Raw genomic sequence first — 24,693 nt, 5'->3', positions numbered from 1 at the left:
TCACCGCGCCCTCGTCAGACACGACGACGGCCATTCTCCAGCTCAGCTACCGCTTCCCACGCACCGGCAACAGCCTCCTCTAAGCCTCGCGCGATGACCAAGGACGACGGCGAATCCGCCCTCCCGCCGGCGCGGCCCAGCGCGTCGGTCGTGCTGCTGTCGTCGTCCAACGAGGTGCTGCTGCTGCACCGCGTCAAGACGTCGACATCGTTCGCGTCGGCGCACGTGTTCCCCGGGGGCAACGTGGACCCGTTCCACGACGGCGAGGTGCCGCCCGAGGGGGACCCGGCGCGGCACCGCGACGGCCCGGCGTACCGCATGTGCGCGGTGCGCGAGACCTTTGAGGAGTCGGGCGTGCTGCTGGCCAAGCGCGACGATGGCAAGCTGGTGCAACTCCCGGAGGCGGAGCGCGAGGCGGCGCGCAAGCGCATCCACGCCCGCGAGGTCAAGTTCGGCGACTGGCTCCCCCCCCCCCCCCCCTTGTTTCAGCTCGTGGATTGCTAACAATGCGAGCGCAGAGTCCCTCATCCCGTACACGCGCTGGCTGACGCCCGTGACCGTGCCGAAGCGCTTCACGACGCAGATGTACCTGTACCTGCTGCCGCTGACACGCCGCGACGTGCCGGCGCGGACGGTGATCCCGACGCCCGACGGGGGCGTGGAGCACACGGCGGCGCTGTTCGCGGGCGGTACGTCGGCGGGGGGCGGCCCGGCGCGCTCGAGGAGGAGTCCGGGCGCTTCATGCGGGAGCGGCGGCGGCTGCTGCGCTTCGTCAAGGAGGTGCCGACGGCGACGACGGCGCTCGGCCGCGCGCACGCGTCGGCGCAGGTGTCCTGGGGCGACAAGGTGATCAGCCCGGTGCCGATGTACCTGCGCGCGGATCGTCGCGCGGTGCTGTCGCTGGCGTACACGGGGCCGGAGCTCGAGGGGCAGGGGCGCGAGGGCGACTTTGAGCACGTGGTACTGACGAAGTTTGGCAAGAACGGGCCGACGGGCGTCGAGGTACGTCTGCGGGAGGAGGTCCTGGATGAGGATGAGCAGCCTAAGGAAGGGCGTCTGGAGAAGCTGTAAAGGTAACTAGATATTGTAAGCTCTATAGAGGGTCGATTACCTATAGACAGATGGAAAATGCAGAGTCCTTCTTGAAAACGGGCTCTACAACTGTGCGTGTTGAATTGGGGCAAGCCTGTGCATATTTTTTTTGTTTCACATACTCTTGTTAGGCGCTGCTACCTGAGAAATGGCTGGTGAGGCTCATGAGGGGTCTAGGGTAACTAGTCTACGCATTATTGTGAAGCATGAAATTGGGCGTCATGATTGCGTATAGTCAGTCCTCTTAAGGTTGCAGAATTTACAGAGTACAGATTCACCACCTAGAAATCAAACTGCACGATTTTTCATTTTCCGGAATGATTTGTGGTGGCATTGGTGCGCATCGCGAAAGCCATGTGTGGCTTGAATCGCACGACGCACATTCGAGAGGACCAAGGTTTTAGGAGCTACCAGCCTCACTTAAAACAATAATGTGATACGTTAAATATTCGCACACGGACTTGAGCATACCAACCACCCATTTGACGGAAAAGAAGCTTGAATACAAGATTGACTGCGTGCATTTGAGCAAGTTTTCCGTAGGTGCAAGCCCCGCGCCCCACGGCCAGCCGCTCTAGAACTGACGCAAATAGTGCCTGTCTGTACCAATCCCTTCTCAGCCCTGCAGATTGCGGCATAACGGATGAACAGGAACAGCAAGGTGGAAAAGGAGCGAGACCGGTGACTGAAAGGGCCAGCCAAGACAAGACTTGCCTGGAAACAAAGGATCGTTTTCCTGTCAGTCAGTCTTGTTTGTCTGCATCATACTGGTAAGGCCTAGCTAGACGGGGACATGGGCCGTGTACCGGCCCCACCACCTCCGGAAGGTACTTAAACTTTCACGTACCGACGTTTCAAAGATCCCGGGCAGCTGGCCTTTCACAAAAAAAAAATGCACCCATAATTCTCTCAGGTTACCCCAACTAGCCGCTGGGATTCAATCAACATTTGGAGGCTTGCCCTCCGCTAGTGGACGCCACAGTGCACATACCCCCGGCATCGCTGCAATATATGCGCAATGCGGCAACGGCGGTACCAATTTGCTGTGTGCGTGATGCTATGACATGATATCATCTGAGCTGGATTAGGAAAGCGGGCAAAGAAAGAGAGAGGATTGTACGCCGTGCGCTAGTTTTCAACGCGTGTATATAGTGCTCGCAGTCCACCACCACCGCCCGTCCCGTTTTCCCATTCCACCTCTTGTCTCATCTCTTTTCCCGCTTTCAAGCTCGACAGGTTGCTTTACCCATTGACCACACTCACCATCTCTCACAATGCTGCCCAAGATTGCCCTCCTCCTCGCCGCCTCCCAGGCCGTCACCGCGCACTTTGGCCTGACCCAGCCTCAATGGCGCGCCGACACCCTCGCCGCTGGGAATGACGCCAAGTACAGCCAGTGGACCTACCCATGTAAGCTCTCATTCCTGCTCGAAGCAAACAACTCTCCCGCTAACGCGTCCAAGGCGCCGGCGTCCCGTACGGCGCCGGCAACGTCACCGAGTGGCCCCTCGACGGCGGGCCCCTCGAGCTGGACCTGCACCACCCCTGGACCTACGTCTTCGTCAACCTCGGCCTCGGCGCCAACACCACCAACTTCAACCTGACCCTCACCCCGGACCTCTGGAACACCACCGGCCGCGGCACCCTCTGCGTCGACCGCCTCGCCGTCCCCGCCGGCATCGCCGACGGCACCCGCGCCACCGTCCAGGTCGTCACCTCGGGTGCTAGCGGCTCCGCCCTCTACAACTGCGCCGACGTCCGCTTCTCCAAGGACGCCAAGAAGAGCAACGCGACCTGCGCCAGCAAGGGCGTCACCCTCACCGAGGTCAAGCCCCAGAACGCCAGCGCGACGACGAGCGGCGCCGGCGCCACGGCCACGCAGACGGGCTCCGGAAAATCGGGCGCTGCTGCCGCCGTCGGGGTGAATGGCGGCGTGCTCGCGACGGTGGTCGGCGCGGCGGCCCTCTTTGCCCTAGGATCGAGCCTGTAAACTATTCACGAGATTAAGGGACAGATGCTGACGCGCAAAGAGCAAGAGAGAAGAGGGAGCGATGCCGTTGGCGTCGTCTTCCACAAAGGCTGAAGCGCGGAAATGAACACGACTGTAATATGAGGAACAGGACGAGGTAAATGGGTAAAGTGAACATGTAGCGCAGCACGATAAAGAGCCTTGGCGATTCTCAAAGTTTAGAATTAAGAATAATATGAATAATATGAATTGCAAAAAAGAACATGTGCTTGGTATGTAATTCCAACGAACCCCCATAAATACACTATATCAAACAACCGTACATGTAAATATACAGATGCAAACAATACTCTATCCAAAATAACGCCGAACAACCGATTGCGTCTCATCGTAACTGTTATGGATGTATGTGCCGGCTTTGTACCAGCCTCGGCATTGCAGTTCGCAATTTGAGATTCACTACAAGCCCGAAGTGAGCTGCTCCAGGATTGAAGGCATCGTGATGCGCTGAGTGGGATTTGGAGTGAGCATTTCCCTGACGATGCGCTCGAGGCGGTCGTCCTTGTCGAGCTTCTGCGCGGCATCGTGCACCTCTGTCAGCCAGGCGCGCATCTGCAGGATGGCAGGTTGGCCGTTGCCATATTTCTGCAAGGCCTGCGGGTTATTAACTCCGGCTATCAGCCAGTAGAGCGGTTTGCCGCTCTGTGGTCTGGCGCGACTCTCGGGCAGCGGAAGCTTCCGCAACAGGTACAGCATGGTAACACCCATGGCCCATACGTCGGCGGCCGGCCCGCGAAGTTTGCGCCCGATAAACTCGGGAGGGATGTAGTAAGGTGTGCCGCCGCCGCTAGGCGGGCTGGCCGTGGCGGTCGACATGCCAAAGTCGCACAGGACGGCGCCGCGCTCCAGGGAGTACAGGACGTTGGCCGGCTTGATGTCGTTATGAACAAGCTGGCGCCCATGAATGTAGCTGAGCGCGCTAGAGATGTCTCGTAAGATGCGGGTTGCGTCTTCTCGGGATCCGGTAAAGTGGTCGTCTTGCTTGCTTCTCCAACGGTTTTGAACAGTCAGATCCTTCGCATCAACGTGCTCCATGTACAGTGAGAGGAAGCGGGCGTCGCCTCCGTAGTAGCGCACGATGGAGTGGTGTTGCAAGTTCTCCTGCGTCTGGTACTCGCGCTGCCACATGTCGGCTTGGCGAATAACATTGCGCTCATGTACGTTTGGCTTATCCGAACCGCTCACGACTGTCTTGAGCACCTTGACGGTGACGATATTGTCAGGCCGCTTGGAATGGCGACCCACAAAGACGGCGGACTGGGCGGTGGAGGCTATGGGCTCCTGCTTGATGAGCTGATACTCATCGAGCTCACATATGCCTGTCATGTAGACTGTGTCGCCCTGTTCAGCGTCGAGGAGGGCATTGGTGTTGTTGCCAGCCGCCAGCTCCTTGCCCGCCTTTTTGGCACCATTTGGTAACGAAAAGACCAGGGGATCTGCCGAGGGATTTAGAAACATGACAAGACCGTCTGCCGCTCGGCCTTCGACTTGGGATACCCGACGCTTGACGCGCTTGTCACCTTCATCTTCATCATCGGGAGTCAGGGCACGCTTGCCGCTAGTGGAGACTAGCGAGCTGCCACGAGAGAAGGTGCTTTGGCTGTGACTCAGAGGCGGTTGCTCATAGAGAATGACCGGGCGCTTCTCTAGAATCCTAAAATCCAAAACAGCAGTTTCGCAGACCTTGATGCGCCAGGTGCCAGGTTCTAACGACTTGGTAACGTGCGGGTAGACGATGGGGTAGTCGTTCAAAGACGGGCTGGCGGGGGCCGTCTGGGAGAGACGGACGAGGGCAATGGGGACCTCGGAGCGGTTGACGAGGATGAGCTTATCGCTGGCAGGATCGAAGTAGAGCTCACACCAGAGCGAAGGGCAAATGAGGGTGTCGGCAGGATCGATAACGCTTGCAGGTACCCGTACTGAGAACTTGATGTCGCGGGCGGTCTGTTGTACGGCCAAGACCTTGTGCGAGGGCTGGTCCGAGGAGGCAATCTCGGCGCGGAGGGCGAGCCAGCGGCAGTTACCGCTTGAAGGTGCTGCGGGAAGGCTGGGAAGCTCAGCAAAGGGGCGAACCAAGAGACGGATGTTTTGTCTGTGGTGATGGTCCTCGAGCAAGAGGACGTCGAGCGGGACATGCTCTTGGTCGGGGCTGGGCCCGGAGGCACTGACGTCGACGGCACGGATACGGGCGTCAAGCTCAGACTGCGAAAACGGCTCAGTCCTCTCCTCCGTCGCCTCCTCCCGAGGCGACGGTTTGGGATCGGCCATGGTGATTGTTCTGAATAATCTCTGAAGCGAAAGTGATGCCTGACGCAGGTGCATGGTGTGGCGCCTCAGGCTGGCAGAGATGGGGGTGGTGGTGGTGGCCGCCCACAGGCTACTGGCAGGCTGTTGCTGACTGCAGGCAGGCCAGAGGCAGAGAGAGCACTGGAAGGCAGGGTCCGTCGATGACTGGTGGGCGGCGGGGTGACGGGGGGGACGGGAGCGACGGGCCAGGCTGTGGCTGTGATAGTGTGGTGGTCGGGAGGGATTATGCAATGTTGATGTGTTGGCAATGTACAATTCGCAGATAAAATGTCCAAAAGAAGAATGCAGGACAGAAAGATGCAAAATCGAAATGGCCGAGGGTAGAATAAATGCAGGAACAACTCAGAGGTCACGGTGAGGACGCCAGCGTCAGGCGCGCAAAGAGAGCAAGTGAGTGGCGGCCAGCTGATAGAAGCCTCAGGTTCACGTTGGATCGAGTCACCACCGGTGGTGAGCCAGTGAGCACAGCGGCTGCTAAAAGAACGGATTGAAAGCCTGGAGGGCCCTGTGGACGGATGCTACCAGCGGGCGGCAGTCGCCTGTGGCTGAAGTGGAGTGGGTTTATAGACCCTTCTTTTTCCTGTTAGCGACGGCACAGCCCGTGTCAGTGAGATACCGTAGATGCGCGAAGCTGGAACAAAGAAGCCTTGCTATCGTGAAGAAAGACAATCCTTATACAAAGACATACCCAGCAACATATTCACTTTTAATCTCTGTCTCTTCCACGGGGAACCACGTAATATCTGTCCATGGAATACGTTGGAACCTATTTTAGCGTCTGCTCACAATTGTGCTAAAGACAGAATGTGTGCCATTACCGCACTGTACGTTTCTCTCAACTGGCAGGAGCACTCAGCCTTGTTCTCCCATTTTGACACTGTACACTGCACTGTGCCATTATCTGAATGTTACCTTCTAGTGTCCCCGTGCCTGTCTGCCTCGAGGCAGCCCAGTGTGGCTATGCATTTCGCCCAACTTGCCTCCTTCTCTCTCGGTCCCGTTACCAGTTTCCATCTTTCACTTCCTCATTCTCCAAATCCTCGTGGAATCTGCATTGCATCGCGAATCGAACAATGACGCGCATAACGCTGTTTCAAGGATACATCGCCGTCATTGCCCTCGCAGCTGATAATGCCGTGACGGTTCGTGATCCGACAACGGTCCAGTGACTGAGCCCTGAGCGCCACTCACGTGGTTCAGCAGAACTGGCGATCTGTTCGACTATTTCAACGACGTCTTTTCCACAACGCGCCGTTACGACCTCGTCCTGTCACTCCGCCATGAGCAACTGTCCGTGACGTCTTACGACGGGCTTCGAACAGCTATAGCGTAAAACAATCATTCCAGTTGACCTGGATTTGGGATTCCTTTCACCAAAAAGCCTTCACTCATCCACGCGGCCTGCTTCAGTCTTGCACGGTGAACCGACTGCTGATTACAATGAGCATAACACACATTGGCGTCCCTCCAACATTTCGTCTCGATATGAATAAAGTGCGGCTTCCAAAGAACTGCTTCTCCGAGTCCACGGAGGGCAAGGCGGACCGCTCTCAACCTCTCACCATGACTGGCGGAAACTTGTGAAAATGCTCAGCATCAGCAAGCACTGCAAAGTCCAACCGTGACGATTGGTTGCGCCCCCTGGTTACCTGGCTCAAGAATGGCTGCGCCGTACATAAGTCTATCAGCCACATCTCAAAACACCAGCCACAGGCGCCTTGCGATAGGCTGGGCCCGGCTGGGGCCCGACTCAAATTCGGGCACGAGCGAGAAAAACGCCACTCCGAGGTAGTTGCACTCTCTCATTGGCTATTTTAAGGCCCAGAGTCCACCCGCATCAAAAGCTGAGCCCTCGCATGCCAGCGCTAAGCTCTATGAAGAGTAGCCCAAGCAAAAGATTGCTTGCGAACCCGCGCTAATGCAAGCCGGCCAAGTGAGCATGGCCGAAAACAGATTAGTGCGAGGTAATGTCTCCTAGTTGTGGACCTTTCTGTGCCACTTGTCAGACACGCTACCCAATCAAAACATTCACCGCTCTTTGCCTCAGGCAGCAGCGCGCCGACCTCCTGGCCTCCCTCAACTTCCCGTCACAGAGGGTAGTCAACGCGCCCCCCACAACCTCTGGCTTTGTCGTCGTGTCGGAATCTTGAGCCTGTCAAACCAGAAGAACTGCATACTGATCGAATTCGAGCCCGCGATTTCCACGCCTTTCGCTCTTCCCCGACTCAGAATACCACCGCAATGACTTTCAGTACTGCTGCTTCGCTCTAGATGAGCCCTGTCCACCAAATGATTCCGGGCTTGCACATCTAGACACGTCTTTTCTTCTTCGATATTCTCACCATAACAAATCAACATCCCTTGTTCTCCGACCGACAATGGACGAACCGGGCTGGGCATGGCCCGCCTGGAAGTTCAACATGAAAAGAGGCGACCTCTTCACTTCCTTACACGACCAATATAATACCGTCTCCTTCTCCCTCCAAGACCCCGAGGCCTTCCACCACGATGTCTTTGAGCTCTCCCACCAAGCCGATACTGCCGAGGAGTTCCATCAACTGATGGCTGAGCGCAAGGGTCAGCGTACCAAGGAGATGAATGACTGCCTTGAGTCGCTCGCCGTTGAAATTATCGCAAATCCCAAGTTGATGGGTACCGATCAGTGGCAGCACGCGGTCCAGCTCTTCCGAACCAAATCATATGACTCCATCGTTCGTTACTTTGCGAGCTACATTCCCGAGGAGCTGGTCGATGAGAAGCAATGCCCATCGCCAGTCTCGGAGACTGTGGCTTTCGAAAGCGACTCTGCTTGTACAACTGGCACCAAACTCACTGAAATCGAGGATATGTCACAGTTTCTCGACCATGATGACTTCTTCCCCAATGGTCCCGTCATGATGGTTGATCCTTGTCCCATGGATGCGCACGGCCCTCCCTCTCCGCCGCACTCAGCGAGCACTCCTTCAGAATACTCGGACGATGCCAGTTATCCTTCCACTGGCCGATCGTCTCGATCAGCATCTTTCTCTGCTTCCGAATCTGGAAGAATTTCAGGGTTTCTTCGAGACTTGTCGAAGGATGACGATGATACTACATCGCAGTCTGATAGTGGTGAAACCGTCACGTCGGCTGGCGACTCTGTCGAGACCATCTCGTCTGTTGATCCATCGGATCATTATCACGACTCCAAATCTCTGCCCATGACGCCACAAGATGACGAAGATTGGGACATTTACAACCTTCCTATCCAATACGAACTCGATGATGACCTTACCTATGATACCCTGGATTCTGAAACAGCAACACCTAAACCGTTGTCAGAAGCCACCAACTATCTCGAGCATCCCTGCAAGGCTACTGTTATCAGAGCCTTATGCACACGGCGATCGCAGCCGCCCAAATCATATATCAGAAACCGAACCTCTGCGACAGTGTCGCGTGCCAATAGTAGGAGGACTCCTGAAGAGGTCTTCTCCAGAATACAAAAAGCCCCGGCCGAGGCTGCCCGAAGGCGGCCCAAAGGCACGATGGGACTTGACTAGCATGAGGGGATAAGGGTGCTGTATATATGTGATTATACCTGTACATACTTGTATCTTATGACGAATGATTTGCAAACGATGCCTTTCAAGTGTGCTCTTGTCTGCTTGATTTCGCTGACATGGTGTTTACGTCATGCATTTCCAAGCTGGGTGTGAGCCGCTAACCAATGACTATGTTTAGATGCACTTGGTATGAACGAACAAAGCTCACATTACTTGGTAAGTCGAAATTCGATTCTTGTTTTGCACGCATTGTCTTTCGCCTAGGGCAACATGACCTGGGCAACTGAACGCGAAAAACATGGGTTGGGTGGTGTCGGGTCATGTGCACCACGCGCAGCCGCCCATTTTTATCACGCGGGTCGATGTCCCGCACGACTGCTAAATATAGGTTGTGAATGCGCAGCACTTGGCTATGTGTGATTTATATCATTGTGTTTGAGTTTTCTTGTGTATGAATTTTCTCTACTCATGTCAACTAGCTGTCCAGGTAACGTACTATTTCCATCCCCTCTACTACCTTGCTCTTTGCTTCCTCATGTCATGCGTTCCCACCTGTGTTGAATCTGGCAGCATCAACATCGTTGCATGTTTTGAAAATCGCGATACGCTGGCATATGCGACTCCTCCCATTGCCGAGCACAACGGCGGCCGAGAGTTGTAGCTCGTTTGAAGCCGTTGGGGGGGCATGTGTTTGGTTGGGTTGGCCGAAGGGGAGAGAAGAGGAAGAGAAAGACGATGAAACCAGCCTGAGAAGGACAAACGGGCGACCAGTAAACGCCAAGCGGCAGCGTATCAAACTGTCCGTGATGAAGAAGAAGAAGAAGGACGGTTCTTCAGGCAACGGCCAAGCTCGGATCTCGACGACCCGAGAAACCTCACTGCGGCATTCCTCCCTGGTCGTTTCTCGCATTGCTGCGCCCCCCCAGAGTAAATCCGATTCAGCATTTCCGCGCGACGAAAAGGCGATCCTAAACACGACCCGTCGATCCTGCAGCTGCTCTTCACACTTCATGCCTTTGACACAGCCTCCTCCCTTGGCGATGTCTCATAAAACCACACCTGGAGTTTCTTCATGCCTCACCTAGGGGGATGCGAAACGGGACACACCCACCCTGTCGTTTACGGTTACTGGGCCGTTTTGTCGCTCGGAAATCGCCCATTATGATGTGTTCCCCTCCCCGTCCTGCGAAATCTGCCCTGCCGAAACCTCGCATATCTTACCGCAGCTAGGATCACGACCACATGTGCTACTTGCCAAGAGTTCTGCGGGAACCCGCACAATTTCCGGAATTTATTTTATTGCCTTGCGGCTTGGCGGATACCATCGCCGCCGAATCTGGCCTCTGGCGTGGCAGTAGGGCGGCGAGTCCAACGCCTGTGCTGGACGGCACGTAGACGACCGCGCTTGTCTCTATCGTATAGATGTTTGTAGATGGGCTGAATAGCTGTGGCGTTGATGTTGCACTTTCAGCCATGTTTGTAGCGCGTCCATCCTTTGCTCCAACCGGAGCCAAGACGGCTGTTTTCCAGCCCTGTAGAACGATTTCCTGTAGTGCTATAGATTATCTTGATTTTGGTTCTATTCATTTTTAGCGGGCTAGGACCTGGGGTTGTAGACTTGGCACCTCAAAATATTTTGGTGCGTATCAGACTTGAGAACTTGACACGCTGAGCACGGCCCTGGACATGGGGTGGAGGGTGGTAGCCGGCGCGCTGCAGGTTTCTTGTCCAAAACACTGTCCCTTTTAGCCCCCGAAGAAGAGAGAAGTGAAAAAAAAAAGAAAAAAAGCTCGGATATTGTGACCGTAACTATTGTGGCCGTGCTCGAAATAGAGCAAGATGATCAGATTATGTGGACGCCAGCGCCTGTGCGTAGGCCGTGTATCTCCGCGAGGCGCTCTGGCCCGCTGTCAACAAGCAATCGCGGAGTTAATGACCTTCACATCGAGCACGACCTCACAGCTGACAACCTTTGGTCAACGACAATATTAACATTCAAAGTGCTATTTTCATCCCTCGATCTATTAAGGCCCGTTTCTGTCTTCTCTCTACCCACTGCGGTCTACTGGAGCCAGTGGCCAACGGTAGCGGCCTCGTCCCTTGAAACTGTCCCTGTCGCCAATTCCACCCTCTCCATCGTGAGGCAGTCCGCTGTCCCTTTTTGGGCTTCCCTATATCGTTTTAGAAGCATCGATATACCGTCACCGGCCCTGGACCAATCAGAGCACATGATTCCCTAGCAAGTTTGGCAGTACGCGAGACAACCCTTGCCCAGGTTTCTCAGTCGCGTTTCCGCACATACCCTTGCCGCTGCTCATGTTCACCAACTTTTCTCCATGAAGGAACAGGTGACACATCCCCCCTCCTCTCCCCTTCGCATCGTCCTGGACCTTCTGACTGACCCCAGGCATGCAGCCCCCTATGGCCCCTCACGGCTGCCTCCATGCCAAGCTATCGGTATACCGACCAGGACCCGCAAGCGACGGCCGCGGTTGGCCGAGCATAGCCTCCGTCGGTGAAGATGCTGAGCATCCGCGTTTGGACGAGTCGCGACTCCGTGTAAGTCCCGAGACGTAGACATGTCGTAGGGATTACCTAGCAGATTGAGAAGACTTCTGAACCTTTCCATGTTTGAACCTGTTTCGCGTTTCATTGGTCTCTTCTGCTGCGGCCCAGTGACCCCTATTCACCACTGCGAGGAGGCTGGGCAACAGAATGACGGGCCCGAGATTGATGACATGATCTATAAATCCGGTCACTTCCTCCGGTTAATCTGCTCGAATCTTCTCTATCCTCATCATTACTTCCACAACTTCACAACCAGCAGCTCCTCTTCTCTTCACATCTTCTCTCCTGCTGGCCAGGTCTTTTACACTACATCACTTAATATCAAAAGACAATCCTTACACCACTCTCTCTTCGCTCTCTTCTTCCACCCCCCAAAGAAACAAAACTCACACACAATGGCTCCCGTCAAGTCCATCATCGCCGCCTCCGTGCTTATGGCCGCCCAGCTCGTCTCCGGCCACGCCGCCATCACCAATGCCGTAGGCAACGCCGGCGGCAGCGGCATGGCTCTTGGCATCGAGTCCACCACTCCTCGCGACGGCACCCGGCGCAACCCCTTCCAGCAGGACGCCACGCGTTTCCGTGGAGCCTCCGCGCAGACCTTTGGCGAGACCGTCGGCCAGGGCGCCAACCAGCTCGAGGCCGGCACCTCCAAGATCATGGCGGAGACAGGCGACTCGCTGCCCCAGGTGACCCCCGGCGGCGCCCTCACCATGACCCTTCACCAGGTCAACGCCGACGGCGCCGGCCCCTACACCTGCATGATCAACGCCGACGGCTCCGGCACCACCTGGGACAACATCCAGGTTACCCAGAACGTGGCGGGCAACCAGCGCGGCCGCAACAACGACGGCAACGCGAGCGACCACCCCCTGGTGGCGGCCATCCCGGCCAACCAGCAGTGCTCGGGCACCGTGGCTGGCGAGAACAACGTCTGCCTGGTGCGTTGCCAGAACCCGGCCAACGCCGGCCCCTTTGGCGGCGTCGTCCCCGTCCAGATGGCCGCGGCCGGCGGCGCCGCCCCTGGTGCTGCTCCCGCTGCCGGTAATGGTGCCGTTCCCGCTGCTGGAACCGGTGCTGGTGCCGTTCCCGCTGCTGGCACCGGTGCGGGTGCTGCTGCTCCCGCTGCTGGAACCGGTGCTGGTGCTGCTGCTCCCGCTGCTGGAACCGGTGCTGGTGGTGCTGCTCCCGCTGCTGGCACCGGTGCTGGTGCTGCTGCTCCCGCTGCTGGCACTGGTGCTGGTGGCAACAACGCCATCGTCGGCAACCCTGCTGCTGGCAACCCGAACGCCGCTGTCCCTGCTACCGGCAACGCTAACGGCCTCGTCGGCGGCACCCCCGCCGCCGGCAACGCCCAGCAGCAGACCGGCAACGGCCGCGGCAACGGACGCGACAACGGACGCGGCCAGAACAACAACGACAACAACGACAAGCGCCGCGCTATCGAGTTCACCGCATAAGCAGCGCAACTCGTATTGTCTTGTGTTGAATGTTATGAAACGATCCTCCGCTCCCTTGGCCTTTGGCCTTTGAAACAAGAAGATTCAAGCCTAGAAGATTTGCAACACGCAAATCCTGTGAAGGATGGTGATCAGGCCGAGGGCAAGTAAGCGGGACAAGGATCTCGGAGTGGAAAACGTGTATTGCTAGTGCGATTTTAGCATTGATTTCTTTCTTTTTTTGGAAGCTGCTGGTATTAAGCTCTCATACTATTGCCTAGTACTGATAATTGAAAATTAAATAAAATTTTTTGTCTGGAAATAATTTTCTTTTTCTTTTTGCGCCTCATACGACTGGTGAAACTTGCCGGTGATGCCGCACGAAACGGCCTTCCGGCCGATTCAAGTATATGAAAGGGCTGCTTCAGGTAAGCTGAGCCGAAATAGCCCAAACTTGACCTGAGCAGCCTTGGTGTTTGGCAAAAGTCCCTTTGGGCGTGCTCGTTCCGTTCCAAGCAACCCTCTACCATGGCACCGAGTTCCACATCAGCCACGAGGAGTATTTTGGTATCTGGGAGTAGTTGATAGCGATCTGGGTGGGGTGTATTATGCGGAGCGTCTCATAGCCCTATTAAAGCAAGCATAGCCACTGGCATCTACTTCGGCTGCTGGCATCGGCGACGTTGCAGAGATCGACGCAAGAGTCAGTCAGGTCCACGCCCCCTGATGTGCGCAGTACCAAAAAGGGAAATGGGGGAGGGACCAGAGGCCTCGTGGCAGCAATTATGCTGCCTGACTCGTGGAAGTCCAAAATGATGCTCGATAAAGACACACCGCAAGTATGGCTTGCCTGTCTGGGGGAACGCGCTCCAGTAGCGGTATCAGCGTTTGCGACACGGTAAACGGACCAACCCACCGGGAGGCAAATCAACCTGCACGTGTTGAATGTGTGAATCAAATGCGTGGCGACTTTGCTTTGAAGCCGACGGAGTAATATTTCTTGGTGTCATTGACGCGTATTTGCTGCTGCGTGCAGGCTGCCAAGCTGCGTTGGACGTTGTGGTGAAGTTAATGCTGACGAGCGTGGACAAGAGGGCTGTTTACTGGGGGAGAATTTCATTGTTAAAGTGAATCATAGCCCAGTGACTAGGTCACATGTAAGTTAATGGAAACGTAAATGAGTAAATATCTGGATCTGACTTCATGTTTGTCACTGGCGACTGGTTTGCTGGGGTTGTGAAAAGAAAGCAAACACGTCTGTATTAACTAACGAGCAGAAAGTGAATAGCAGAAAGTCAAACAGACCAGTATGCACGTGATGCGATGTCTGAAAATATATCAACATCTTTTCCGCCCAAATGCGATTAAGAATGAATATCCAGAAGGCACAATCATTGTGGTCAACAAGCCACTATACGGCATCCCCGAAGCTGGCACTCATTGGTATGCGACCTATTCAAATCAACTCGCAGTACGTGTCATTGCGGGAACTGGCGCAGTCGCCTTCGACGCTTCACCATATTTTTGCTAAGTAGTGCAACAAGCCCCTCTAGATCCTAAGAACAAAGAAGGAAGATTTTCGTAGACAATCTCTGCTACTGACGAAGCCTCTAGGTACCCAGTGTGTCTGGAAGGCCGTCAGGCATTAGAAACAATGCTGCGTACATGATGGAGTTGTAGTTGAATGCTTTGCTGCTTCCTTGGGAATGGAAGGCTGGCTCCACGACAGGGTGAACCTCCCTTCCCGCCCTGCTGTCGCTCATGCCACTACAACCGGCATTCCTGGTCATCATCGCCAGGACTCATCGGAGGAGAGCAGCGTAAGTGGCGCTGCCCCAGTAGTGCCTGGCCAAAAAGCAGTGGACGTATGAGTGTTCTGTCGCGGGTCGAATCCTCCAAAAGCAGCCCAGGTCCCTCAACACCCCCGGATGACATCGAGCGGCCTTCAGATCTCTTGAAATTCCCGAGAGATCCCGCGAACGTCATTGCACAAGCTATTCGACGACGCCTTGTTTGGTCTTTGCCCTGGCGAGATCACCGAAGTCAGCGATGCAAAATGTGTTGTGAGAAACGTCTTGGGTTTAGCTGCCACTGGCTCCCCCAGAATGACTTCTACACCGGGAATATTCCCCTCCGAAGAGGGCGACGATGATAATCTCGAAGTCGAGCGCAAAACGGCGCCTGGCGAGTCACAGAAGAAAGGCCGTGTCATAACTGAAAACGACCTCAACACGCCAGGCGCGAAGAAGCGTGGCTACCCCCTGGACAAAGCGGGCTGGCGCATCTACAGTCTCATCTACCTCCCAGCAGCCCATTAAGCATGATGCGAAAATGCTCCAATTCGGCGAGACTCTCCTCAAGCAATGCCCCTCCATTAGCGACAAGTAAGTTATTCTTCAAGAATAAAACTCTAACCAGCGATAACAGGTCGGTGTGGTGGACGATGGGGAGGGGGGGGGAGGGGACTAACAGGGAGCTTCATCACCACTCTTCAACTCCCGAGGCGTCGTGGTTACACGCTGTGGCAGGCCGTCTTTCGGGAAGGCCGCTGGTTCGAATCCAGCTGGAGCACACCTTTTATGAAGAGGCGAACCAACATGATGACTGCAAAGACGAGGTTTCCGCGCAGGTTAGCTTCGGTGCGCGAAGAGGAGCTGAATAAATGCCAAGCGGCTGGGGAAGGTCTCAAGGAGCTCACCGAATGATTTATTCGGGAGAGTTTTGATTCTGATAGTCAAGAATAGATCAAAATTATCAAATATATACATAAAGTGCCTACAACTACCTCGACTGTGGCGGTAATGAATGTGGTAACTAGTTGGCCAGGCATCGTAGTAGTCAGATCTGGCGCTCCACCCATCAATCAATCTATGTACAGTATGTACATCGCTACATTCCCCGCATCTGTGCTTCAAACGGATCGGTTTGCCTACGACATCCTCTCACGGAGCCAACCTCATATCTATTCATCCAATCGTTTCTTGCATCATGACTATCAAGAAAGTCGTCCCCCACGGAGAATGGGAATCCCCCATCTCCATTGAGTCGGTCGCCTCTGGAGCGCGAAGCCTAACCGCACCCCGCGTTTGTGTAAGCCTTGTTGTTGTTCTGGCTGAGTATCTGGATCGATGCAACTAACATGCTATAGAGCAAAACTGACAAAATCTTCTTCGTCGAGGGCGACGGAACTGGCAGGACTGCTATTATGCAAATGACTGCCCGTGGCGCCGTGGACGTCTTGCCAACGGAATGCAGCGTGGGTAACTCTGTCTATGAGTACGGTGTCCAGTCGCTTCAGATGCTGCCAGACGGGCGTCTCATTTTTTCCAACCAGGACAACACTGTCAGAATTCTTGATCCAAGTTCATCGGAAGTCAAGACTGTCGTTCGGAATTCCCCCATCCTGCGCTATGGCTCCTTCTCGGCGGACAAGAACTCGCCGTGGGTACTGGCCATCCAGGAGGACCACACTCACAATACCCCGTATGGTATTGAGAATCACATTGCCGCCATCAATATCGAGACAGGAAGCGTGAAGCGCGTCGTTTCGGGCGCCGATTTCTACTTTCAACCTCGATTCAATAACAATGGCACGCGGCTTGTCTGGTTGGAGTGGAACCATCCCGAGATGCTCTTCGATGCGGCCAAGCTGTACAGCGCTGACTGGGATCGTGATAACGCCACCGTTAAAAGCAGGACTCTTGTTGCGGGAGGAAACTCTGACGGCGTGTGTGAGCCTCATTGGGGTCCTGATGGCGCGCTGTACTTTTCGCAAGAGACCGGTGGCCACCGGCAACTCTTCAGAGTCGCGCCCGAAGGTGGCAAGCCTGTCCATATCGCTCTTCTAGGATTGACCAGATTTGATCTTGGTGAATCGTCTCTATTTGAAGCCAGGTTTGTGACCCTTTAAGACTCGTAGACTTGAGTAGTCTTTGCTGACTCCTCCAGCCGGACATATGTGGCGTTGTCTAGTCGGCATCTGCTCGCTACGGCGGTCGCTAACGGCGCATGCTACTTGATATCCATTGATCTCCTGCAGGGAACCTGGAGACACGTTGCGCAGGACCAAGGAATATCGTCACTCGGAGCAGACTGTGTGTCGAGAATCGACGAGTCCTCTGCCCTGGTGGTCGGAAAGGGGCCTACGATGTCGAACTCGCTCTTCAGAATTGATATTCACAGTCCCGCAAAGACTAAGCTGCTCCGCACCGCTGGACTCTCGGGTACCGACTTCCATCCCGATCTATTGTCAATCCCGGAACACATTAGTATACCGTCGCGTAGCGAACCGCGGCAAACACACGGCTTCCTCTTCATGCCACGCAACAACAAGTTCACAGCCAGAGAAGGGGCGCTCCCCCCGCTCATCATCTTCGCGCATGGTGGCCCGACTGGAATGGCCAACAGTGGCCTCAATCTCCGAGCTCAATATTTTACCTCGCGCGGATATGCCTATCTGGCCATAAACTACGTTGGGTCGACTGGCTACGGAAGTGCGTACCGTCGATACCTATATGGTCGATGGGGCGTGTCGGACACCAAAGATGTTGCTGATTTCGCCGCGCACTTGGTCGAGACGGGCCGTGTCCGCCCACGGGCTGTCGGCATAACGGGAGGCAGCGCGGGCGGCTATAACACGTTGCAGGCGTTGACTCAATATCCAGCCACGTTTGCCGGCGGCGTGTGCGCCTGCGGCATCAGCGACCTCGTCCAGTTCGACGACCACACGCACAAGCTGGAGTCTGATTACGCGGGCGCGCTGCTACTTCCCGAAGGAACTCCGGAGCACGAAAAGGACCGCATCTACAAGGAGCGCAGCGCACGGTACCACGCGGACAAGATCCAGTCCCCGCTGCTCCTTGTCCACGGTATAGACGACACTGTCGTGCCAATTGTGCAGGAGAGAATCATCCACGACATTGTCAAGAACAAGGGCGGTGATGTCAAAATTGTAGAGATCCCAGATGAGGGCCACATGCTGAGCAAGCCAGACTCCGTCAGGAAGTACCTGGCTGAGGAAGAGGCCTGGTGGCGAAAGACGTTGCTCAAGACCTGAGCAGCGGCCGGTCGCAGAATCCTTCCACGTTCGGTAGATGTTCTTTGCAGTATTTAGTAAGTGAGGCTGCAAAGTCGTTCTTGTTGGGCATAGCTTCACAGCTGCAAAAGCGTTGAGTGAGTGACAGATTTCTATTGCTAACATAATAGCTTGCAGGCACTGGTGGACCGTGGTGGAGGTCTACATAACTAGAGTCGTGCGGCTCCGGGATGCGGTGTACGCCGACTTCCCTGACGTGCTGTCGCGTCACTGGCGACCAATAGCTGGGCCGCTCGCCGCTCGCCAATAGGGCATTTCCGGACACAAGAAAACACTGTCCAGTAAGAAGAAAAGAAAAGTCCCTACCCTCAGCGGGAATCTGCCGTGATATGGGCCCGGTACCTGGAGCCCACCGCTAGGGTTCGTTCGTGTAAGAGCTAACACGGGCTGCTTACTCTGACTGGCACCACCCAAATCTGACCAATTGTCAGTTGCTGCCGGGCTTCCGCTTAAAACACACGTGGGATGAACCGAAGCACAAGGAACCAAAAGGCTTGCACTGCCTATGTTCCGTCTGGGACGTGGTACATATAAGGCGGCAAGTCGCCGAACTCCTAGTGCCAAACGCCATAACGTTGTTGACCATTGGCCAGACTATTGAGCTGGAAACTGCCGTGTCGCACAAGAATAGATGCTGGGCACTCAGCAAAGGCCAACTTGATCGTTTTTGAATTGACAATCCACTTTACATCTCGGAATCCTGCGTTGTTCTTGTCTGCTATCTCTCCGATTATAAGTTGCAAGACCAAGAGAAGAGAACCTATGATGCCTTTGCACAGAGACAGCCTCATTGCGACGCAGCCGCGCGCGGCCGATGTGATCATCGTCGGCGCCGGTGTAAGTGGTCTGCAGGCTGCGCTCAAGCTCCAGCAATCCGGCGCTTTTTGCCTGGTCCTCGAGGAGTCGGGCCGTGTTGGCAGTCAGGCTTTTACCAATGGCACTTTCCATCTCGAGCATCACCCGCGCACTTATGCCCTTGCCGTAGAGCTCGGCATACTAGACGAACCGCACCCGGCGCAGGGCAAAGCGGTGCTCGAGGGCTTCGCAGCGTTCGACCACCATGAACAACCGGCGGTGAGAAACAGCAACAAAGACTTGGAAACAAGTTGTTTCAGGGGGTACTAACATCGCTGATTGCTTAGCTGAATGCGGAAGATGCGGCGTCGCTTCTCCAGATCAAGGCCATCCTGGACACCCTTTCGCTTAGGAACGATACTCCCCCGACAGATGTGACGGTTGAGCAGCTAGTCGACTCGTACGGCGCCACGGAAGTTGTTGCAAGGATGGCCAACTTATGGACTCGCACAATCTTTGGCCTCTCCTCTCACAACGTTAGCGTGGCGCAGTTCCTGTCGCACTGCGCCTCCTGCGGCGGCCTTCTCGCCGTCCTCGACACCATCAACGGCCTGAGCGACGACGACGCCGACCACTTTGCAATTACCGGGGGCTCTAACCAAATAGCGACCGCGCTTTCTCAGCGCCTCAGCCCGGGGACCGTCCAACTGCGCCAGAAAGTCACGCACATCGAACACGGCGCAAACGGCTGCACGCTCTACGCCGAGTCTGGCGCCACCTTCCGCGCCACCAAGGTCGTGCTGGCCGGTGCCCTCTCCATGTGCAGCGCCATCCAGATAACCCCTGGCATCGCAGCGGCGACCGTCTGGGAAGCCGCGCGAGACGAGCAGGGCTTCAGCACCACCGTGGACGTCCTCTTCGACCATCCCTGGTGGCAGCGACGTGGCCTGTCCGGCCACGCGCAGGGCCTGACCGGTGGCCCGATCACCCAGGTGCGCCCGTCCTGCCGCACCGACATCGACAGCCCCGGCCTCTACGCGCTCTCCTGCCAGGTGTCCGGCGAGCAGGCGCGGGGCATGTGGCTGTGGCTCATGTCGGCGGAGGAGCGCGAGACGCTCATCGCGCAGCACCTGGGCGCCATTTTTGGCGGCGACGTCCCGCGCGCCGTGCAGGTCGTCGAGGCGGACGAGGACCCGCTGGTGGGCGGCCAGCGGTCGCTCAACGTGGCGGCGGCGGCCGGAGGGAATGCCGAGGGCGGCGTGCACTTTGCGGGCGCGGCGGCAAGCAGTGTCTGGAGGGGACATGTGGAGGGCGCGCTGGCGGCTGGAGAAGGAGTGGCTATTGAGGTCTTGGGCGCTCTCGGCAGTTTGGGCGGTATCCAGATGATGGCGCCACGGCTGTAAGCCACCGCCAGCCGGATAAAGACTTGGGAGGCGGCAACTTGGGAGATTGGACGGACGTGTTTACACGTAGACGGCGATTTGAGCAATAACGAATAGAATAAAAATTCATCACGGAGACCAGAAAGAAGCAGTGTATTGCAGGTTCTCGCTAGTTGTCATTTCATTGACGAATGCTGTAATTGTGAGCGAGTGTCGTGGTGCGGTGAGGCAGGCATTGACAACGTTATCAAGCTTATCGAGCAACCAGAAACTCAAATCAGAGGCTGAGTACCCATGGCGCTTTGATTGTCTTTGAATAATATTTTTTCCACCAATAAACAAGGCAATATGGTCAAGGAACAGCAACCCGGGTAATAAAGACGTTGCGGAACCGGAATACCCGTCGGGTCCCCCCCACGTTTCCCCTCCCCCAGAATCGAGTCCCATCGCCACCCATGCCACTTTGAGTATAGATCTCCACTGCAAGACTCTCGGCTATTGATGCTCTGCATTGAGATAGATAACCTTTGTACGTAGTAACCTGAGTTTCTTTCTTCTCTTACAACTCCAGTCTCGATCTTGCCATTACATCGCGTACGGGAGCCCTTGGACTTCTGCAATCACTCGCATATTCTTTGCACAAGACTGACGAAATGACTGGTGTCGAGACCAAGCTGGACCCCGTCGCTCACCTTGAGAGACGAGGGTCGGACAATGAAGAGGGCCTTCCAGCGGTCAAGCAGCAGATCAACCAGGACGAGCCTGACATCTACATGGAAGCGCTGGCCCGCTATCCCGATGATGAGTCGATTGACAAGGCAGATGAGAGGCGTGTGGTGCGAAAGCTAGACATGCGCATCCTACCCCTCCTCGGAATCTGCTACTTCTTTTATTATGTCGACAAGACAACCCTGTATGCTTGCGCACCTCCCTTCAGCCCGACTATCCAGCCCTTGGGAAGCTGACCAGTCTCTTCCAGATCGTACGCCGCCATCTTCGGCATCAAGGACGACCTCGGCCTCGGCAAGACCGAATACTCGTGGCTGTCCAGCTGCTTCTACTTTGGCTGGCTCGCGTGGGCGATCCCGTCCAACCTCATCATGCAGCGCAGCCCCGTGGCGACGTACCTGGCCGCCAACATCTTCCTCTGGGGCGCGCTGCTGATGGCGCAGGCGGCGGCGCGGGACTTTGCCGGGCTCGCGGCGCTGCGCGTGCTGTCCGGCGCGTTCGAGGCCATCGCCGACCCGGCTTTCATGCTCATCACCTCCATGTACTACACGCGCGAGGAGCAGCCGGCGCGCATCTCGGCGTGGTACATGTGGAACGGCGTCGGCGTGGCCGGCGGCGGCCTGATCGGTGGGTGTTTGTCCCCTCGCCCTCGCATACCGGACCGATGGACGGGGATGTCTTTTTGCTGACTAGGGGGTTGACGTAGGCTACGGCATTGGCCAGATCAAGGGCACGCTGGCATCGTGGCGCTACGAGTTCATCATCGTCGGCGCCGCCTGCTCCCTCTGGGCCGTCGCGCTGCTCCTCGCGCTGCCCAGCTCGCCGCGGACCGTCCGCGGCTTCACGCGCGAGGAGCGGCTGGTCATGATCGCGCGCGTGCGCCGCAACCAGACGGGCATCGAGCAGCGGCGCGTCAACTGGGCGCAGGTGCGCGAGGCCTACGCCGACTACAAGACGTGGCTGTTCACGCTGCTCGGGCTGGTCGCCAACGTGCCCAACGGCGGCATCTCCAACTTTTCCACGCTCGTCATCAGGGGGTTGGGATTCGACACGAAGCAGACGGCGCTGCTGGGCATCCCGCAGGGCGCGCTGGTGGTCGTCTGGATCGGCCTCGGCGCGCTGGCGAACCGGTACATGCCGCCGAACAGCCGCACCGTCGTGTGCGTCGTGTTCATGCTGCCGACCATTGCCGGCGCCTTGGGGTTCCTGCTGGCCCCGCGGGACGCGTACGTCGGGCGTCTGATCTGCTTGTAAGTGCCGCCCTGGCTGGCCATGGAGTGACCATGCTGACTTGTTCGACAGCTACCTCACCGGCTCCTACCAGGCCGCATTCGTCATCTCACTCTCCCTCATCACGTCCAACACGGGCGGCCAGTCCAAGAAGATGATCGTGTCGGGCATGATCTGGTTCGGCGCGTGCATCGGCAACATCGTCAGCCCCTTCTTCTACAAGGACAGCCAGGCGCCGTCGTACCGGCTGGGCATCGGCTCACTCCTGGCGGCGAACTGCATAGAGCTGCTGCTCTTCTTCGTCCTGCGCTACGCGTTCAAGTGGGAGAACAGGAAGAAGGAGAAGCTGCGCGCGGCGATGCGGGAGAGCGGCGAGGGGGTGGCGGCGCTCAACGAGACTGCGTTTATGGACCTGACGGACACACAGAACCCAAATTTTGTCTATGTCTACTAGGATGACGAGATTAATCTTGATATCCCTAGCATTTATGATTTATCTTGTATAATGTGGCTCTCTCTTCCCAAAGTCTGTGCCCCCGTATAGTTGTCCATTGGCCATGGCCACTTCGTATTGAAAGTCGGGCTGAAACTCTGTGTACAGCGTTTCCTATCCCATCTCAGTAAACGAACCGAAATATTGCAAAGTACACATTGGAAGTACTTACCGGGTCTGCCTCGTACTTGTACGTGTAGGCCGCCTCCTCGTCGCCGATCAGCCTCTTCTCCAGCCCGGCCGCCTCCACCAGCAGCTGGATCTCACACGTCCTCTCCATGAGGGTGTACAGATACGCGGCCTCGTCCACGGTGCCGCCGGCCGTCAGCAGGCCGTGGTTCTGTAGGATGACGGCGCGGTGGCTCGGCCCGAGCGACGCCGCGATGCGCACGCCCTCGTCGTCCGCCAGCGCGACGCCGCCGTATTCCGTGTGCACGCCGTGGTTGCGCCAGAAGCGACAGGCGTCCTGGTTGATGATGTCGAGAGGCCGGCCAAAGGCGGACCAGGCCTTGCCGTGCTTGGAGTGCATGTGGCAGGCGGCGTCGACGTCCGGCCGGGCTCGGTGGACGGCGGAGTGGATGCGGAAGCCGGCGGCGTTGACGGCGGTGCGGTTGCCGCCGATGACTTGGCCGTGCTCGTCAATGTGCACCATGTCGCTGGCGGTTAGGAGACCAAAGTGGACGCCCATTCTAACAAGGTCATCAGCATCTTTTTCATTTTCTGGTCCTTGTCACCACCTCTGTCTTGGAGCGTAGTCTCTCCGTACGTACGGGTTGATCCAAAACGTCTCCCGGTCGACCGGGTCCCTCACGCTGATGTGCCCGCTTGCGCCCTCGGTGAAGCCCATCCGAGCAAAGACGCGGAATGCGCCGGCCATGTGCTCCAGTTGCCATTTCCTCTTGGCGTAGGGGTCCTCGAACCGGGGGATGCCGGGGTACTCGTAGCCTCCGGTAGCTACGGCCGCGAAGTTGTTGTTTGGCTGGTCGCCGCCACCATTGCTAGCGACTGTCCTCGTCGTGGAGAATTGCGCGCGAAGCAAATCATGCAGAGGGGAGTGGCATTGTCGGGCTCGGACAATTGCAGCCTGGTTGGAGAGCGAGAGGCTGCGTGCCAAGAACAACCATCCGCGCCGCGTGATTCGGGTAGCCATTTTTCTACCGCCGTCTCTGTAAATGCTTCTTCTTTCATTTCTGACGGCATCCAGATTTGCGTCTATACATGGAACCCCCTCGTGGCGCCTTCTAATGACACGGCGACTAACAAGCAACGGCGCCTTCCCCGCACCACCACACCGTCGTCATTCTAATCCCGTAGGTAGGGCGTGTCAGTGGCAGAACGTGGGGGGGATTTATTATAGAGGGCTTTGATGCGCCGATCCCGAGCCGTGGCTTTTATGCTGCTGTTCCAATAGCCCAACTCGGCTTTAGATTTGATGCCGGGTCGAAAGAAGCGCACGTCGTCATGAGCCGCCTCAATGAAACGCTACAAGTATGTTCACTTTTGCATACTCCATCTCATACACGAGAGCATGGTCAAGCTTCATGCTTGTCGGTCAATGCAGACTATTCTTGTACGAAACAATTGATTAATCTTTTACTTTCGCTATGAGAGGACCGTGTTTATCCTCATATCAGCGGCCTCTAGAATTGGCCGCCGATGACCACGCCACCCAAAATGTGGCTTTCATTAACCAGCTCAAGTTTCTCGTCTAACTCACCAAAGTCCTCTAGGCAAGGCAATCGGAAACATTTCAACAACTACCGATGCATGAAATTCTAAATGAACTCGTATCAAATATGACTTGTAAATCGGACAAAATTCGGCATCCCCTCGAAGCGACCGACACCGCGCCAACGGTGGCGTCTCGACGGCTCCAAAGCTGAATCGCACAACTACCTATGTAGCATCCTAGCATTCATGGCGTGAGCCTGCCAACAAAGCATCGCAATTTCCATTGTCCTCTCCTCTAGCACTCGTGATCAACTACCT

At 56.2% G+C, this 24,693-nt stretch overlaps 10 protein-coding genes across 10 annotated transcripts; 8 read left to right on the top strand and 2 right to left on the bottom strand.

Moving 5' to 3' along the window:
- Positions 1-93: 93 nt before the first annotated feature.
- Positions 94-1,071, top strand: ISF_05169 (NUDIX family hydrolase; the record flags this gene model as incomplete). The annotated part of the gene is made up of 2 exons (XM_018848774.1): positions 94-449; positions 519-1,071. The coding sequence occupies 2 exons, from the start codon at positions 94-96 to the stop codon at positions 1,069-1,071; spliced, it is 909 nt and encodes a 302-aa protein (XP_018703910.1).
- A 1,295-nt stretch (positions 1,072-2,366) lies between these two features.
- ISF_05168 (hypothetical protein) lies at positions 2,367-3,082 on the top strand (the record flags this gene model as incomplete). The annotated part of the gene is made up of 2 exons (XM_018848773.1): positions 2,367-2,502; positions 2,556-3,082. 2 exons carry the CDS (start codon positions 2,367-2,369, stop codon positions 3,080-3,082), a joined length of 663 nt encoding a protein of 220 aa, XP_018703909.1.
- Positions 3,083-3,520: 438 nt separating this feature from the next.
- Positions 3,521-5,389, bottom strand: ISF_05167 (Protein kinase-like domain protein; the record flags this gene model as incomplete). Its single annotated transcript, XM_018848772.1, has 1 exon — positions 3,521-5,389. The coding sequence occupies one exon, from the start codon at positions 5,387-5,389 to the stop codon at positions 3,521-3,523; it is 1,869 nt and encodes a 622-aa protein (XP_018703908.1).
- Positions 5,390-7,806: 2,417 nt separating this feature from the next.
- On the top strand, positions 7,807-8,970 carry ISF_05166 (hypothetical protein; the record flags this gene model as incomplete). Its single annotated transcript, XM_018848771.1, has 1 exon — positions 7,807-8,970. One exon carries the CDS (start codon positions 7,807-7,809, stop codon positions 8,968-8,970), a length of 1,164 nt encoding a protein of 387 aa, XP_018703907.1.
- Positions 8,971-11,936: 2,966 nt separating this feature from the next.
- On the top strand, positions 11,937-13,001 carry ISF_05165 (hypothetical protein; the record flags this gene model as incomplete). The annotated part of the gene is made up of 1 exon (XM_018848770.1): positions 11,937-13,001. The coding sequence occupies one exon, from the start codon at positions 11,937-11,939 to the stop codon at positions 12,999-13,001; it is 1,065 nt and encodes a 354-aa protein (XP_018703906.1).
- Positions 13,002-15,085: 2,084 nt separating this feature from the next.
- On the top strand, positions 15,086-15,298 carry ISF_05164 (hypothetical protein; the record flags this gene model as incomplete). Its single annotated transcript, XM_018848769.1, has 1 exon — positions 15,086-15,298. The coding sequence occupies one exon, from the start codon at positions 15,086-15,088 to the stop codon at positions 15,296-15,298; it is 213 nt and encodes a 70-aa protein (XP_018703905.1).
- Positions 15,299-15,968: 670 nt separating this feature from the next.
- On the top strand, positions 15,969-18,036 carry ISF_05163 (Peptidase S9, prolyl oligopeptidase, catalytic domain protein; the record flags this gene model as incomplete). The annotated part of the gene is made up of 3 exons (XM_018848768.1): positions 15,969-16,070; positions 16,129-16,874; positions 16,929-18,036. 3 exons carry the CDS (start codon positions 15,969-15,971, stop codon positions 18,034-18,036), a joined length of 1,956 nt encoding a protein of 651 aa, XP_018703904.1.
- An 804-nt stretch (positions 18,037-18,840) lies between these two features.
- Positions 18,841-20,273, top strand: ISF_05162 (Amine oxidase; the record flags this gene model as incomplete). Its single annotated transcript, XM_018848767.1, has 2 exons — positions 18,841-19,149; positions 19,218-20,273. 2 exons carry the CDS (start codon positions 18,841-18,843, stop codon positions 20,271-20,273), a joined length of 1,365 nt encoding a protein of 454 aa, XP_018703903.1.
- A 632-nt stretch (positions 20,274-20,905) lies between these two features.
- On the top strand, positions 20,906-22,665 carry ISF_05161 (Major facilitator superfamily domain, general substrate transporter; the record flags this gene model as incomplete). The annotated part of the gene is made up of 4 exons (XM_018848766.1): positions 20,906-21,165; positions 21,232-21,608; positions 21,688-22,231; positions 22,284-22,665. The coding sequence occupies 4 exons, from the start codon at positions 20,906-20,908 to the stop codon at positions 22,663-22,665; spliced, it is 1,563 nt and encodes a 520-aa protein (XP_018703902.1).
- A 39-nt stretch (positions 22,666-22,704) lies between these two features.
- Positions 22,705-23,854, bottom strand: ISF_05160 (aldolase; the record flags this gene model as incomplete). The annotated part of the gene is made up of 3 exons (XM_018848765.1): positions 22,705-22,818; positions 22,877-23,393; positions 23,475-23,854. 3 exons carry the CDS (start codon positions 23,852-23,854, stop codon positions 22,705-22,707), a joined length of 1,011 nt encoding a protein of 336 aa, XP_018703901.1.
- Between the last annotated feature and the right edge of the window lie 839 nt (positions 23,855-24,693).

The sequence above is a fragment of the Cordyceps fumosorosea genome (genome assembly GCF_001636725.1).
Source record: "Cordyceps fumosorosea ARSEF 2679 chromosome Unknown scaffold_12, whole genome shotgun sequence".
NCBI lineage: Eukaryota > Fungi > Ascomycota > Sordariomycetes > Hypocreales > Cordycipitaceae > Cordyceps > Cordyceps fumosorosea.
The sequence above is the reverse complement of the archived record's forward strand: the minus strand, read 5'-3'. Positions and strand labels throughout refer to the sequence as shown.